This window comes from Leptonychotes weddellii, chromosome 11 (genome assembly GCF_054177405.1).
Source record: "Leptonychotes weddellii isolate Sample4059 chromosome 11, ASM5417740v2, whole genome shotgun sequence".
In the NCBI taxonomy this organism is placed as follows: Eukaryota; Metazoa; Chordata; class Mammalia; order Carnivora; family Phocidae; genus Leptonychotes; species Leptonychotes weddellii.
The window spans coordinates 15527088-15544253 of NC_138379.1; the positions used below are offsets into that span (position 1 = coordinate 15527088).

Consider the following 17166-nt stretch of genomic DNA (forward strand, 5'->3'; position numbering starts at 1 on the left):
GCCCTAGTTTCACTTTTAATACAGAAAACCAGGGGCGCCTGGATGGCTCAGTCATTAAGCGTCTGCCTTTGGCTCGGGTCATGATTCCAGGGTCCTGGGATCAAGGCCCGCATTGGGCTCCCTGCTTTGCGGGATGCCTGCTTCTCCCTCTCCCACTCCCCCTACTTGCAGGAAGCCTGCTTCTCCCTCTCCCACTCCCCCTGCTTGTGTTCCCTCCCTTGCTGTCTCTCTCTCTGTCAAATAAATAAATAAAATCTTAAAAAAAAAAATACAGAAACCCAGCTTACATTCACAAAGTTGTAAAAAAATTTTAAGTACATTCTAAAATTGACATATATTAGATAATCACATCAGAGGAGACTCAGGTGTTGATCACGACAAAGTGGTAACAGATCTCAAAATAAATCTCTGAAGCAATTTGAACCTCACATAAACAATTTAATCAACTCCTGGGGCAATTCTATTTCTAGATTTCTAACTGAAAATGGAAAGAGAAAAAAGGCCCAATGTCCAATAATGTGTAAAATGCTTTGTACTGTCTACAAAGAGGATTCAGAGACTCTTAACATCTCTGAAGACAGAATGGGTACCTTTAGACATATTTGAAAGGTGAAATAAACAGAGTGGATGACCAAAGATTCCACAGCTAATAAGTATCAAAGTGAGAAGGCAGAATATGAACTCAGGTCTTCTGATAAGTTCTATATACTTTCCACCATACTTCCCTGCTTTTCTGCCTAAAAGGAAACAGCAAACATTTATCGAACTAAGGCACAAGTGCTATATGGGATACACTCCATTCAAACCATTCAAAAATACTGTGTCCGTTTCCTAAAATATTACATGCTGAGGCTCCAAACTTTCCTATAGCACATACTTTATGACAACTATAAATGACTGCTGAACCAAAGGACTTCGGTAAAGAACTTAGATTATCAGACTCAGTCTGGTGCTAATCTCTTGAAAGACTGCCTGACATCCACACAGAACCTGTCAGAGATCAACCTCATTATTTCCCTCCCACAGCCTGCTCCTTCTCTGTGTTTCCAACGTCAGTGACTAGTGTCATCAGCTGCCCAGAGTCCAGACATACCGCAGTCCTCCTTGAACTATTTATGACAAAGGCTCACAACCTGAACCTCCTCTCTCTCGTCTGACTCCCATCCTCAGTCCCTGCCCCCCCACTATCTTGACACAAACCACACCACCATCACCCAGTGCCTGGCTTACCACCCCTGCTGCCACCACCACTAGTCTCCTGCTGATCTGTCTCCTGAGTTGCTCCCTTCACATCCATTCTCCAAAACCTCAGTTGTCCAAAATATAAATTTGATCATTACACTCAACTGCTTAAAATCTTTCAGTGACTTCCCACTGCCCTTACGATAAATAAAACCCTCACCAGAGCCTAAGGTCCTTTATGACTACCGGCCCACACACCCCAACCCCCACTTCTCCAGCCTTACCTCTTGCTTCTCTCCTCCAGGATTCTCAGCCGAAATGTTCAGTCCCTCTACTTGAAGTACTCCCCTGTCCTCCAACTCCCCTCATCTGCTCATCTTTAATTCATCAGTGTAATTTGCAGAGTGGTTAACAGGAAGTTCAGGAGACAGAGTTCAAACCCTAGGTCCTCCTACACTTACTAGCTATGCGACTTTGATCAAATCGTTTGCCCTATTAACTTAGCTTTCTTTCAGTAAAATGGGGATATTAACAGGACCTCTCTTATTGGATTATGTGAGGATTAAGTAAATTCACTGAGGTATTTAGAAAAAGTATCTGGTACATGGTTAGCTTTTTTATGAATATTACATCTTATTACCATTATTAACATCATCATCTTCTTCCCTCTACTCTTTTTCTTCCATACTTTGGATTAAACGTTATTTCTTCTAGAAAACCTTCTTTAAGCCCCTGATCTAGATTAGTGCCCCCAGTACACTTTCTGGAGCTGCTTATATAATGATCTGTGACCTCTGCTAGACCAATGGAGGCAGAGGCTACGGCTTTCTTGCTTACCACTATATTCCCATACTTGGTACTGACTACGGCACATAGTCAACTAAAAGGGAAAATTCTTCTGATTAAACCTAGGACCATTTTCTTTCTTCGTTATTTGGAGGACTTAACATTTTTTTAAAAAGAAAGAAAAATAATCAGAACATTTTCTCTAGTTTCTTGGCCCTTTAAGAATCATCAGTATGGGGGCGCCTGGGTGGCTCAGTTCATTAAGCATCTGCCTTTGGCTCATAATCCCAGACTCCTGGGATCAGGATGGGGCCTGCATTGGGCTCCCTGATTGGTGGGGAGTCTGCTTCTCCCTCTCCTTCTGCCCCTCCCCCGCTTGTGCTCGCTCACTCACTCTCTTTCTCTCAAATAAATAAATAAAATCTTTTAAAAAAAATCATCAGGATGTATCACATTAATTTCACAATAAATATAATTTTTAAAAAATCCACCCATAAAGAAAGGAGACAGACTTAAAGCTTTCTTTCCTCCAAATGTAACAAACTAAAAAAAAAAAAAAAAATGAGGCCACCAAAAAAATAGTATCACAAACAGAAAATAAGAAAATACTCAATTCTTTCTAGTTAAGCTTCCAAAGTCTTCAGCTATCCTTCTATGGTCCTACCTAAATTAAAGCTTCTATTATTTGCATCTACCAAAAAAAATCACTCTTATTGAGACCCTACTCTCACCCAAATCTCCAATTAGTAAAGACTGGGAAATACTGGATGTGCTGCTTGTGGTTCTCATTGTATAGCAACACACTTAAGTTCCAAGTGGTTGGCGGTTTTTTTCCCCCTAATCCATTTCAAATGCAGAAACACAGAACTAGCCTAAAATAGAATCTCTATTTCACTGTCAAAATTATAAGTAAATATTTAGTACAGAAATCACTGGGAGTTTTAACACTATTATAAATCAAGCCCTAGTACCAAGAATAGACATCCAGCTAAAAAGTCTGCACACGTTAAGTCCACTGTCTTCTTCTAGGGCTAGCTTGGCAATAGTCCGGTATTTCCTGAAAAGCGTGATCTTAAGACTCATCTAATTTGTTAAAAATACATTTGCCCGTGTCCTTTTCTTAGAGATTTTGATTTAGTAGGTCTATGGTGAAGCCCTAGACTCTATATTTTTAACAAGCACATGCAGTTATTTTTATGATCCACGTGCGTTTGGATATTGCCATGGCATAAACAGACCTTTCACTTTCAGGCAACATTTGAGGAAGTCTCCAACTTCCTCCAACTAGCTCTTGTACGGGTATTCCAAACTGCCTTAAAAATCATTGTTATCAGGAATTTTGGCAGGAAAGTGGAAAGAACATGGAACCTGGAATCCGAAAACCTAAATTCAATTTCTTCTGCCACTGGCTGTAATCCTTCCACGAGTCACCGTACCTCCCTCTGATCCTGGCGTATTATGTAGAAATAACAAAACCAACCCTAATTTGCTTTACAGGTTGTTGTGAAAATCATATGAGAATGCTTGCAAAATCACTTTGCAAATTAAGATGTCATTACAGGAAAATTTCATTAATTCAGCCTCCTCTAATTCAGAGTGTGTGAACACCATTGTCTAACCCACTGTGTTTTTGGGGTTTTTTTTTCCTTCACATTATCTATAAAGAGATCATCACCTCCTTTCACATGACAGGCAATGAGAGGTATTGGAAAACACAGATAAGCAGCAGCTCCCTGTTCCCTGGCAAATTTATTAGACTGAATGTGCAAGATTAGGAAAACCTGTTTACTGTATCAGCTCTGTTTATGTGACAAGTCTGGACGCTCAGCTATCATTAAAGCAAGCTTGGCAATATTTCTACCGGAGTTAGCTTGGTCGTGAGCAGTTAATGCCAGTCATTACAGTAAAACCAATCTGGAGAATGACTTTTCTACATACTAGAAATGTTAAGGGAGCACTAAAACTGGCATTTAAACTTCTAAAAGATACTGTAGCCTTTCCTGGCCACCTTGAGGAACACATACTAAAACAATACAATATTTCCTTGGCAATTCAGTGTCATCAACATAATCTGTAGTTGGGGGATAAGCACAGCTGAGACAGTAGGTAAGAGACGTTGGATCAACTCACTTAACTTATACCACTGTATACAATGAAAAAGTTCCCCCAGTCTTAACATCTATGAAGGGGTGTACTGAGAGCACAGCATAATGGTACCCTCGATGACTAGAGGTGCATGTCATTTCTTCTAGAGGTCAGGCTCTTGTACAGGGAGGGCTGTTTTTGCCCCATGCCAGTTGCAGAGATACATACTGAAGTCTAGTTCTGCCAGCATCCTCGTTGTTACCACTGATCACCCTGACAAATCTCTTCTCCTCTATGTCAGAGCCTGCTGCTCATCACTCCCACCACTGCTTTTACTGTGGTCTACCCCAGAGGCATCCACCATTCTCTGCCCTTTGCCACTGACCGGGCTTGCCTGGCCATTCTCTAACTGGATGCATGATCTTGCAGCATATTTCCCTAATAGTCTGACTGAGATGGTCATCAACAGCCCTTGTGGTTTCTTTACTCCATCATGTTCTCTTCTGCTTCCTAATGACATTTCAATTTTCTGAAGTTTCTCACAAAACAACTAAAGTTTTGTAAAAATTATCAACCAACCGTTTTTTGCATTTCTTTCCATGAGGCAAATAAACTATATATCCAGCACTCTGTGGTTAACTTTCTAGAAGTTATTGGCCATATATATTTACCAGTCAATGGCTTTCCCACCCAAGAGATTTTCCAGGGAATTTGGTTCAATGTCTCCAACAATTCAAAAAGTCTGAAGGTTTAGAAGGCATGGGCATGTTTTATCAGGCCTTCAAAATAACCAAACTAGGCGCGCCTGGGTGGCTCAGTCGTTAAACGTCTGTCTTCGGCTCAGGTCATGATCCCAGGGTCCTGGGATCGAGCCCCGCATCGGGCTCCCTGCTAAGCAGGAGGCCTGCTTCTCCCTCTCCCTCTCCCACTCCCGCTGCTTGTGTTCCTGCTCTCGCTCTCTCTCTCTGTCAAATAAATAAATAAAATCTTTAAAACAAAACAAAACAAAATAACCAAACTATATTTTGGTCAACAGATCCTAGAATTTATTTATTTTTTCACTAATTCACTCAACCTTACCAGTTAGCAAGGTTTTGCTGAAATTTTAATTGGAAAAGTCATTCTTAATAAAAGAAAATCTATTTCCAAGAATTTTGTAAGGATTTGGAGATAATCTATATATTACCAAAATTCTTTTTTTTTTTTTTAAGATTTTATTTATTTATTTGACAGAGAGAGAGACAGCGAGAGCAGGAACACAAGCAGGGGGAGTGGAAGAGGGAGAAGCAGGCTTCCCACTGAGCAGGAAACCCGATGTGGGACTCGATCCCAGGACCCTGGGATCATGACCTGAGCCGAAGGCAGTCGCTTAACCAACTGAGCCACCCAGGCGCCCCACCAAAATTCTATTAATATTTAAATGTTTATTAAATGTGGCAGGGTGGTTGGTTTCCTGTAACAATTTCCTAAAACCACAGATGAAGAAAGGGTACCTTATTACCAGTGCTACTCAAGGACATCTTTTTGATCTCACTACATTTCACACTTTCAAACTGTTATCCTGACCCTGCTCTAATATACTAATTCTGTAACCAGTCTTTATCTAACCAGCCTTGGTTTATTTTTTTTCATTTTTTTAAGGTTTTTTTTTTTTTTAAGATTTTATTTATTCATTTGAGAGAGAGAGAGTGCACGTGCACGGGGGAGAGTGAGAGGGAGAAGCAGCCACCCCACCGAGCAGAGGGCCCAACATGGGGCTCAATCCCAGGACCCTGAGACTATGACCTCAGCCAAAGGCAGATGCTTAACCAGCTGCGTCACCCAGGTGCCCCTAACCAGCCTTGGTTTAATTTCAATCTCGTTTTTTAGGTGTGCGTCACTTGAAATTTTAAAACAAAAAAGAAAAAAGGTGTACACGTTTTGCAAAACAAAAGAAAAAAATGCAAAACCAAAGCAAAACACCCCACCCCTGGCACATTCCAGGAAGGGGGAATAACCAAAGGCTCCAAGGCAGCAGTGTCAAGCATGTCCTAGGAAGTGAGTTCAAGGAAGCATGTTCAAGCAAGAAGTGAAAATGACTGGGAGGGAGGGAGAGAGAGAGAGAGGAAAACTGGGCAGAGATGAGGTCAGAGGTAAAAGAAGGCAGGAGGCAGGTGGTTGAAAGCCTTGTCAACCACAGAAAAGAATTCTGGTTTTTAATACGAACAGGATGAGAAGCCACTGGAGGGATCTGGGCAGAGGATCACATGATCCAACTCGAGCTTTTCAAGGATCACTCTGGCTGTTGTTTAAGAATCAGCTGGGGTGGTGGGGGGCGGGGGGGGGGCGGGGGGCAGCAATGTGGAAGCAGAGAGACAGGAGGCTGCCATTCTATCAAGACAAGAGATTTCAGTGGCTTACACTAGAGTGTAGAAGGAACTGGATTCTAAATATTCTTAAGTTAGAGACAATGGGATTTCCTAATAGACTGTATATGGCGTGAGAGAAGAAGAGTCAGAGATAATTCTAAGATTTTTACAAATTCAGTTGAAAAGTTGCACAGAACCAAATTTTCCTAAACCTTCATATCTTAGGTCCACTAAGGGGAACCATATTTCAGGGAAGCACTTGGTCAATCTTTTCACAAAAGCAAGAAATCTTCCTCAAGTAATCACTAATTAAGTGATCTGTTCATAACTTCAAATTTCTAATCGTTTATCAGCTGAGTGAACTATATTATTCTTGGTTTCAACAATTCCTCTTCATCAAATAAGAGTAATATATACAAATAAAAAATGTCCTTAAATATTTACTTAGTATCCATAAAACACACAAAGGACTACACTAGAGCCTCATTTACATCTCATTTCGTTGTCATAATACTCCTGAAAAGCATAAGTCCCATCTGAAAGATGAAGAAAGTTATTCTCAGAGGTTAACTATCTTTGCCCAAAGTCAAACATTTTAGCCACTAGCAAAGCTCACCCTTGCAGCTCCGACTTCAAAGCCAAAGCCAAAGCCATTATCACTATTGTTAACCAATGTAATACTCTTGAGAGGGGCGGCGCCTGGGTGGCTCAGTCGTTAAGCGTCTGCCTTTGGCTCAGGTCATGATCCCAGGGTCCTGGGATCGAGCCCTGCATCGGGCTCCCTGCTCAGCATGAAGCCTGCTTCTCCCTCTCCCACTCCCCCTGCTTGTGTTCCCTCTCTCGCTGTGTCTCTCTCTGTCAAATAAATAAATAAAATCTTAAAAAAAAAAAAAATACTCTTGAGAGGGAGTAATTGTTCTAAATCTTAAGTTTGCTAGCCTTTCTTCCCTTCCCCCACTGGCTTCATCATTTAAATAGAAAGTAACCTCACTTAATGGTGCTAAAGATAACTTTGCGGAAACTGGACAGTCTCCCCGGAACTGCCAGAGATGGGGTAAAGCCCTTGTTTCACTAGACAAAGTGAGTAAATAAAACAGTGTTCCCTCTGATACGGGATTTGTGGCAGGCTTCTCAACTACCACACCACGGTTTTATGGACTGACCTCAAGAAAGCAGTAACCCAGTTTCAGGGTTCATGCAACAAACCCTCTCACCCAATCCCTGGTAAGAGTAGAACTTCCCACATCACAGTGATTAGATTTTCCCCCAGGGAGAAATGGTCTCTGAAAGATGATAACCAGGAATGGCACAGAAGTACGCTCCCATACTCCATAAAGTATGAATTTGCATTTGGGGATCTTTGGGGTTTTTTAAGGCAATTTGGACTGAGATTACCTGAATAACTTGCATTGGTCCGTCTCTGTGGCAATGCAACAATGTTGGGAAGGTCAGAGAAACAAGGAATTCTCTTTAGAGTTGCAACTCAACATCATCATCCTTCTGCTTAAAATCCCTTCAACTGTTTTCCCTGTTCCTGGAATAGATTAAATAGCCCTGCTCCCTGGCTCCTTCTGCCCACCTCCACTCTCATTTTATCTCCCGTCCATCCCTTCCTGGCTCTAGTCACTCAGGCCCTGTTTCGTGAGAGCCCTCCAATTTCCAGCCTCAGGAGCCTAACACCTACTCTTCCCTTCCCTTCACTCATTGCTCCCCCAGGGCAGCTCTCTCAGACCAATCCTGAGCTTCTTGATTCCAACAGGTGCTACCTAGTCCACAATGCTTCCAGAAACACCAAGCATGTGCACATTTGGAAAGTGTGCCTTCGACTAAAAAGCAGTATGTTCCAGGGCACCTGGCTGGCTTGTTTGTTAGAGCATGTGACTCTTGATCTCACGGTCGTGAGTTCTAACTCCACACTGGGGCGTAGAGATTACAGAAAAAAATAAACGCTTAAACATCTGACTTGGCTCAGGTCATGATCTCAGGGTCCTGGTATGGGCCTGGTAGGGCTCCCTGCTTGGCGGGGAGCCTGCTTCTCCCTCTCCCTCTGCCCCTCCCCTGGGTCGTGCTCTCTCTCTTTCAAGTAAATAAAATCTTTAAAAAATAATTTAAAAATTAAAAAATAAAAGCTTAAAAAATAAAACAAAGCAGTATGTTCCTAAGATATAAAGGAATCCACCCCCAAGTACTCATGCAGTCTATAAACCAATCACCAATGCATAAGCACATGCATATTGTAGAATGGACAACTTGGCTTCAAATCCTCATCTGCCAACTCACTAGCTATGAAACCAAAGACAAAGGAAGTCATTTACCTAAGCCTCCGTTTCTTCCTCTATACACTGGGGATAATAGGGCAGAGCTCAAAGACTGATTAAAGATAATCTACGTCAAATGCCTGGAATACTTCAAGCATTCAATAAATGGCAGTTATTAATATGACTTCTGGGCTTGCCAATTTAAATAATTAACATTTCATACATAATTCCTCAAATCATGTGATACCTCAAAGTCCAGTTAAAGAAAGGGACCTACTGCCAGTGGGCCCTGGTTACTCAAGCAGCCCTTAGCCACTGGAGGTAACTAGAACAATCCTGTGTAGTTATCCAAAGTAAAAACAGAAATTATGCACCCCACCCAATTTTGAGAATCCTTTGATTCTTGAAGCTTGGCTAAGCAAAGCCAGCTTGATGAATGGCTCTTCTACAAAAGAAGCCCACCACCCCATGACCTTTCTAAGTCTTCACTGTCAACTGAATTAGGAAAACCTTGGAATACTACAGGGCCAAATGAGTTCCATCAGCATCCAAAGCTGCAAAATCTCAGGGATCTGCTAATATAGATGTGCAGACAGCAAAATGCAGAGGTAAAGACCCTTTGCAAAATCTAAACTCACTCCACAGAATGGAGTATTATTCAGCGATAAAAAGAAAGGAAGCACTGAAACAAGCTATAATGTGGGGAACCTTGGAAACATGGTGCTAAATGAAAGCCAGTCACAAAATACTTCACATTGTAGGATACCATTTATAGGAAATATCCAGAACAGGCATACATATAAATGTATATAGAGAGACCGAAAGTAGATTCGTAGTTGACTAGGGCTTAAGGGGGTGGGGGTTGGGGAATGACAGCTAATGGGTACAGGGTTTCTTTTAAGGAAGATGAAAATGTTCCAAAATTATATTATAATGGTTGCACAACCCTGTAACTATAATAAAAATCTTGAACTGTACACTTTAATTTTTTTTTAAAGATTTTACTTATTCATTTGAGAAGGAGAGAGAAACAGAGACAAAGAAAGCACAGCCGGGGAAGAGGGATAGGGAGAGGAAGAAGCAATCTCCCCGCTGAGCTAGGAGGACCTGGAGATCATGACCTGAGCCAAAGGAAGACACTTAACCATCTGAGCCACCCAGGCGCCCCTTGAACTGTACACTTTAAATGGGTAAATTGTATGGTATAGAAATTATACCTCAATAAAGCTATTTTTTAAATCTAACTGCTTAGTGGATCCTTTATTCTTTGCTGCCTGGAGCAATATCCTCTCTATTAAAAACTAAAAATAAAAGCTCAGAGTGCTGTCTTGGGTTTAAAGTTATAAAGTATCTTGGCTTTAGAACTATACTTACCTTGTCTTTCCATCTCTCACCTCCACATTATTTCAACATCAATCATTTTAGATGAATGACAATGATGGAAATTGCTCAAATAAATGCAAAATTTATCTATGCTCAAACCAAAGCCTACAGATTACATTCTTCATTGCTCCACAGTAATGACTGTTCTCTCCTTTATTTAGTATAAACTGACCACTTTTGTTAGCAATCTTCTTCTGATTACTCGCTACAGTGACCTTCAAGGAACTAAAGCTCCAGTTCCACAGGAGCTTTTTGTTCTAAGAAGTACGGGCAGTATCCAGTAACAATGACAGGCAAAACTGGCAAAACCCATCTGCCACGGACCTGGTGAAATCGGCGTAACTCACTTGAGTGGGAATGGTACTGGAGAGAACTAGGGAAAAGAGATGACTTAACTCTGGATTACAGGAAAGAGATAAACTAGGGTATGGGCCAAGTAATGCATGGTCTTAAAACCCTAACTAGATTAAAGAATACGTGGTCCGAAATATTTTTACTGATTGCAAAGCAGACCTGTTTTCATGTTTTTACAAGCTTTTGGGGTTTTGTTTGTTTTTTTTTTTGTTGAGATATAATGACATACAGCATTATACTAGTTTCAGGTGTACAATGTAACGGTTTGATAGTTGGTTTTGTTGTTTTTTTTTAAGATTTTATTTATTTGACAGAGAGAGACACAGTGAGAGAGGGAACACAAGCAGGGGGAGTGGGAGAGGGAGAAGCAGGCTTCCTGCCGAGCAGGGAGCCCGATGCCGGGCTCGATCCTAGGACCTGGGATCATGACCTGAGCCGAAGGCAGCCGCCCAACCGACTGAGCCACCCAGGTGCCCCACGATTTGATACTTGTATATATTATGAAATGATCACCACAGTAAGTCTAGGTAACATCCATCACTATACATATTTACAGAATTTTTTTCTTGTGAATTTTTTCCTGCCCAGTGTGGGGCTTGAACTCATGACCTCAAGATCAAGGGTCACATGCTCCATCGACTGAGCCAGCCAGACACCTCTTGTGATGAGAACTTTTAAGATTTTTTTTTTTTAAGATTTTATTTATTTATTTGACAGAGAGATAGAGAGCACAGATAGGCAGAGTGGCAGGCAGAGGGAGAGGGAGAATCAGGCTCTCCGCTGAGCAGAGAGCCCGATGCGGGGCTTGATCACAGGGCCCTGGGATCATGACCTGAGCTGAAGGCAGATGCTTAACTGACTGAGCCACTCAGGCGCCCCAGAACTTTTAAGATTTAATCTCTCGGCAACTTTCAAATTTTCAGTAAGGTATTATTAACTATAGTTGCCATGCTGTACATTACATCCTCATGACTTATTTATTTTTCCAAGCTTTTGTTTTTAAGTTTAGAAGCACTTAAATCTGATCAATACACCAGTTACTGTGGGAAAAGACAAAAAAAAAAAAAAAAAAAATGGGGACCCACACTCCCGCTCCTTCAGATTCTAAAATCTGAGGAGAAATTAAACATACTCACATGAAGAGACTTAAGAATAACAAGAACAAAAATATATTATCAATTCAATGCACATTAATATATCACGAAGTATTTAATTGATTATGGAGAGGAAGATGTTAAATGTTAGTACTAGAAAGTAGAAAATGTCTCCCTAAAACTGCCTGCTACCACCATTTATTCAAAGAAGGCTGCACAGGATGCAGGATCTAGTTACAATGTAGCTGTAAAGTGCTGCCTTGTCTTTGCCCCCTGCTCAAAATAAAGCTGTTACCTTTCTAGCCCTGTCTGCCATGGTGCTTAGCAGCCAGGGATGCATGGTCTCAGACATGTTTACCAAGTAAAAAAAAAAAACAAAACAAAAAACAAAGAAGGCTGCACAGGATGAAGATACCAATTTTATAGGGGAGAAAACTTATTAGTGCTACTTAGACACAAAAATTAATTCTAATAATCCTAACCTCGATTGAACAAATTATCTACCTAATTTTAATCACATTTAACTCTAATTATTCAAGTGTCATCTCTGCTGCTTTGTTGTCAAATTATTTCAGTTCATCCCTCCAAATGATACAAAGAAACTGTTTAAGATGAAGTACTCTTAATTTTGTTTTTCAAAGATTCCCTGAATTTGGAGAGGTAAAGAAAATATTTTAAGATCCAGGTCACCACATGTATGTAATGTTACAAATAACAACTTGATCATTTCTCCTGCTCAAGTACTTAAAAAAGAGATTTTTCTAACAATCCAGGGTAGACTGAACTTAACAATCACAGTGTCACTTTGTGACACTATGATCCTCTGTTACATCCCAGTGTTCTGTTTCAAATTTCATTTCTAAATCTTTTAAACATTTCCTTCAATTTAGCAACTTTCCTTCCTCTGGAACAAATCTTTTCAATGATGATTTGGACCATCTGAGTTATTACACTACGGTCTATTTTAGATCGTTTAAAAAAAGTTATTAACATGACTCTTTGCTTACAAATCACAAAACTTCATCTTGATATGTGATTTCCTAATGCACTGGGAATCTTGTGTAACTATCTCAAAAGTTCACAAGCTAGTTTTCCAAATGTGACAGACAAGAACTTGGGCAAGTCAATTGTGAAATCATAAACTTTATTGCAATCTAGTTGAGCACTTCACTTGTTTTTCAAGGAATATCAGAAAACACTAAGTGATTTTTAAAAATAAGTATTATAATGTGAACAGCTGCTTCACATCATGGACAGAGCTCTTACATATCCATTCCTACTTGAGATGTGTTCTCTTTACATTGCTGTCCCAAAAAGGTTTTTCCTACTAGGTTCTTTAAATGTTTTGAATGAATAAAGTGAAGAATATGGAGTTCCATTATTTGTGTACCTTAGTTGAGCCTAGTCTGAAAGCAACCCCTAACCATCCCAAAATTCAATCAAATGCTTGGTGAAGTGTACATTCAATAATGAAATAGCAGAATAAATAATCACAGAGAACGACCACAAGCACACCACTTGATTTAAAATGAAAAAAAAAAAAAGCCCAAAGAAAGGAAAAATACAGAAAAGCAACAAAAAAGAACAAAAGTCAGGGCAAAACTTCCCTGCAGGTAATCTTCCCAACTTCTCCAATCTGACCCTTCTCTTCTACTTTTAAAATCCTCCAACTGAATGGAACAAGATCCGTAGGTTTAGCTTACTCTTTGGGGGAACACTTTTTCCTATAAGTGTCCTTCTGCCAAAGTATTTCTGATTTCCGGAGAGATACCGTTTTGCAGAAGCAACAATGTTACACATCAGGCCTCCAGAAAAGTTTAAGGAGAAATTAAAAACAAAACAAAAACCTTGTAAATTACATGAACTAGGCCGTATCCAAGTAATTGGAGAGAGGCAAGTTTCCAAAAAGCAGAAAGACTTCTGTAATTCTATGTCCTCTTCGTCCATCTTCACCCCCCCAAAAAGTCAACAGAATGCCCTTCCTCCTTAGCAGGGGCCACTATTCCAATCAAGCGAAAAACTTTGTTTTAATAACACTGAACAAGGGGCGACCCTAGGTGCGCAGAGTGTGACTGAGGAGGCAGCAAGGTGACGGACTCCCGGCCATGAATCCGGAATGACTTAAAGGACACAAGTCCCTGGGAGTTCAGGCCAGATTGCTCCACCACCCACCAAGTGGCACTTCAGGTTCGCTGAGTTGGGCCAACAACGTATTTACTATTTAAGAACTCTACAAGTCCAGGCAAGCCAGCAGCCGGCTAAGGGGCCGGGCGGGTACAAGGGACGCAGGAGCCTCAGGAGGGAGAGGGGACCTGAAGAGGGGAAGGCCAGGCGCTGGGCCCGGACTTGGTCAGCACCGGCCAGACCCCGGCCTGGAGCTGCGCGAGCCGCCCCAAGAGCGAGGGGCCGGCGGCGCTGGATTGCACTCACCTGCCCATTCTCCGAGCCTGGGTCCGACCCCTGCCTCGTGACTCAAACCCCAGACCCGAAGGGCCGTGAAGAGCAAGTACGAGATGCGCAGGGCCACGTAGGCCACGGTGCCTGCGCCTACCCAGTACAAGAAGCCGGCGGCCGGAAATGCGCTCTCCATGGCTTTCAACTAGGCCTTACTACCTTCGTGAAGAGAAAAACGAATGAATGAATCCAGGAAGAGGCGCCCGCGGTGACGGTGAGGACGACACCAACAGGCGCTGCCCCTGCGCCTCTTTTGGCCTAAACCCCGCCCGCGGCGCCATATCCGTGCCGCCATTGGTGATCTAGCGTTCCCGCTGTGCGTAGTGCGTCAGCCATTGGCTGACTCCAGTTTCGCTACCCCGCCCATGTCCCCTCACGCGCGCACCGGGCCCTCTCTCCGTTCTGAGCCGGCTGATCGCTTCCCTGCCAATCACACTTCAGCCCCGCCCAACGCGTCACCACGCCCCCAGGATTCCTCCAGAGGGCGGCAGGTCTCACGCCCACCAAATCTCCCAGGTCTCTCATTGGCTGCAGTGGTCCTCACGACTGCGGGAGACTGCGCTCCGATTGGCCAGGGAGACCCAGCCGCGTTTGAGCTCGGGATCTAGGAGGGAATGGGGTCTGAGAAGCCACTAGTGAATGGGAACATGGTAATAAAAAGTGGGCGTAGAGTCTTGGTTTTATTTTCACCTCTGTACTAAATACTTCTGTATCACTGTTAAATATTCTGTCATTGTTCCCATAAACTTTTCCGAATAAAGGCTTGCATCTGCCATTTCTATGTCTCCTTCACGGAGCATCTTCCCTCCAGTTACATGTACTTATTGTGGACCTTCTAAATGCTCCCTCTCGTCCTGAGCATTAAACAACAATGCTCCCAAGGTCTTGGAGTTCAAGGCAAATAACTTCATGGACTCAAATAACTGTAATACACAGTGGCATAAGAGCTGTAAGATGAATGAGAAATAGAGGAACATAGAGGAACACAGCTTGATGAATAAGTAGTTTGGGGAAGGGACTCCATGTTTAACCGGACCTTAAAGGACAATAGAGATTTTTGTTTTACTCTCTGTTTAAATTTACGTTTTCGGTGGGGGTAGGTGGGGTGCGAGAGGACACAAAAGTTGTGGTCTTAGTAGAGATAAAGAAAACTACCTCAGCAAAATTCCACAAGGTAAGCATGGGAGATTGTGTAATGCAATAGAGTGCTTCACACTTCCTCTCTCATCCATCAAGAGTTTTTGTTTCCTTTTCTGGCATGGATCTGGGTTTATATAAAACACCTAAAATTTTTCTTAGCCAGTAGGGACTGCTGATTCAAGACTTGAGACTTTTTTAAAAGGCAGAAATTTAAGGGTAATAATTGTAAGGATCAACAGTTCAACATATCTTGAAGCTAACATAATAATTTTATAATATTTAGTTTCAGAGCCTTATCTCTCCCTGCCCAACCCCCCCCTCTTTTTCCACCCTCGTATCAGAATATTTAAGTATAACCCTAAGGCTGATACTGTTCTTTATAAACTGTCAACTGTCTAGCAGAATGCAGCCATGTGAGTTGAGCAGGCACATTTTGTTTGAATTGAATTTGATACCCTTGGCTGAGGCTGCCTGTCCAGTTCAATGGAATCCCACCACTTCTTTGTCTCAACATCTCCCTCTAGCCAAAGTCTTCACATGCAGTATAGCCCCAAATGCATATATCCCGATTCATCGTTGCTCACCAACTAAGGGCCCTCAAGATATTCATGCTCCTTAGAATAAGGCAGAAGGAGGAGAAGAGAGCTATTAACCAATAATACAAGGGTGCCTGCTGGCTCAGTCAGTAGAGTTGGCGACTCTTGAGGGTTGTAAGTTTGAGCCCCACATTAGATGTAGAGATTACTTACAAATAAAATCTTAGGGGCACCTGGATGGCTCAGGGGGACTCTTGATTTCGGCTTAGGTTGTGATCTCGGGTGGAGGGATGAGCCCTGCGTCAGACTGGGCGCTCAGCGGGGAGGCTGCTTAAGGATTCTCTGTCTCCCTCTGCCCCTCCCCCTGCTGGTGCATGCACGCGCTCACGCTCTCTCTCTCTCTCTCTAATAAATAAATAAATCTTTAAAAAATAAAATAAAATCTTAAAAAAATAAACTAATAATATGTATTTGTGTTGCATTTATATGTATGTCTATGGCCCCCAGTAGAACTTACGATTATTGGGAACACTATGCTGTGAATCCATAGGACCTAGAACACTTCCTGGAACCCTGAGATACTCAATAAACATCTGACAAATAAATGGAAGTGAAGATTCATTCATTCAACAGATATTGCTGTACCAGAAACTGAGCTAGGTAGGTATTGGATATACAATAATGAGCCAATGGTCAATTCTTAGTCCTCATCCTGTTGTACCATTCAATGATGAGTGGCCTCTGTTTTCCTTACCAGCTGCTCCTTCTCAGATGCTCCTTCCCATCCTTCGATGGATGGCCCCTCCTAATGCTGGCCTCTATATGTTCCAGTGCCCTTGGGCTCAGACCCCTGCTCTCTTTACTTCTCTACACAGTCTCCCTACATGATTTTATCCAGTCCCTTGGTTTTAAATATCAATTGTAAGTTGATGAATTCCAAATATCTCTGGCCAGGCTCAACTTTTGCTCAGAGGTGTGCATAAATACATAATCTCTACCTAACTACTCAACATCTCCATTAAGATGTAAAATAAACATCTCAAGTGAAACATGTTCAAAACAGACTCTACCCCCTCAAACACACACACACACACACACACACACACACACTTCTGCTTCTAATCTGTTAAAAGTATCACTATTTACCAGCTTTCTAAGGTTTAAGACCTAGGGGTCAGCCTTGATTTTTTCTTTCCATTACATTCCCATATTCAGTTCTTGAGCAAGTCTTGTTCACACTACCTCCAAAATATATCTTGACTGACCACTTCTCCCCACTTCTGCTACTACCAACCTAATCCAAATCACAAGGATTTCTTACCTGGAATATGGCAATAGCCTCCTCACTGGTCTCCCAGAAACTGTCTTGAGGTTTGTTCTCCATGATGCAACTTGAGTGGTTGTTGTTGTTTGTTTGTTTGTATTTTAAGTAAATTAGATATCATTTCTTCTGCTCAAATCCCTTCAAGGACTTTATAAATCAGATTAAGAACAAAATCCTCCAAGACTAGTTTATCTTCCCTGACCTCTCCAGCAGCATCAACAA

The 17166-nt window shown here is 41.9% G+C and overlaps 1 protein-coding gene and 1 non-coding gene across 4 annotated transcripts in view; one reads left to right on the forward strand and one right to left on the reverse strand.

Moving 5' to 3' along the window:
- Positions 1 to 14217, reverse strand: part of HSD17B12 (hydroxysteroid 17-beta dehydrogenase 12) — a 225367-nt gene extending 211150 nt beyond the window's left edge. Inside the window, exon 1 of one of the 3 annotated variants that reach the window (XM_081798289.1) lies at positions 13921 to 14217. In XM_081798289.1, coding sequence (XP_081654415.1) covers positions 13921 to 14080 — 160 coding nt within the window. In that variant the 5' untranslated portion in view covers positions 14081 to 14217. The remainder of the gene's footprint in view (positions 1 to 13920) is intronic. The other 2 variants (XM_081798288.1, XM_081798287.1) reach the window with 2 other exon arrangements.
- Positions 11712 to 11842, forward strand: LOC115937788 (small nucleolar RNA SNORA63). The gene has a single exon (XR_004073013.2). It is a non-coding gene; the product is annotated as a small nucleolar RNA SNORA63 (small nucleolar RNA).
- Positions 14218 to 17166: the final 2949 nt, after the last annotated feature.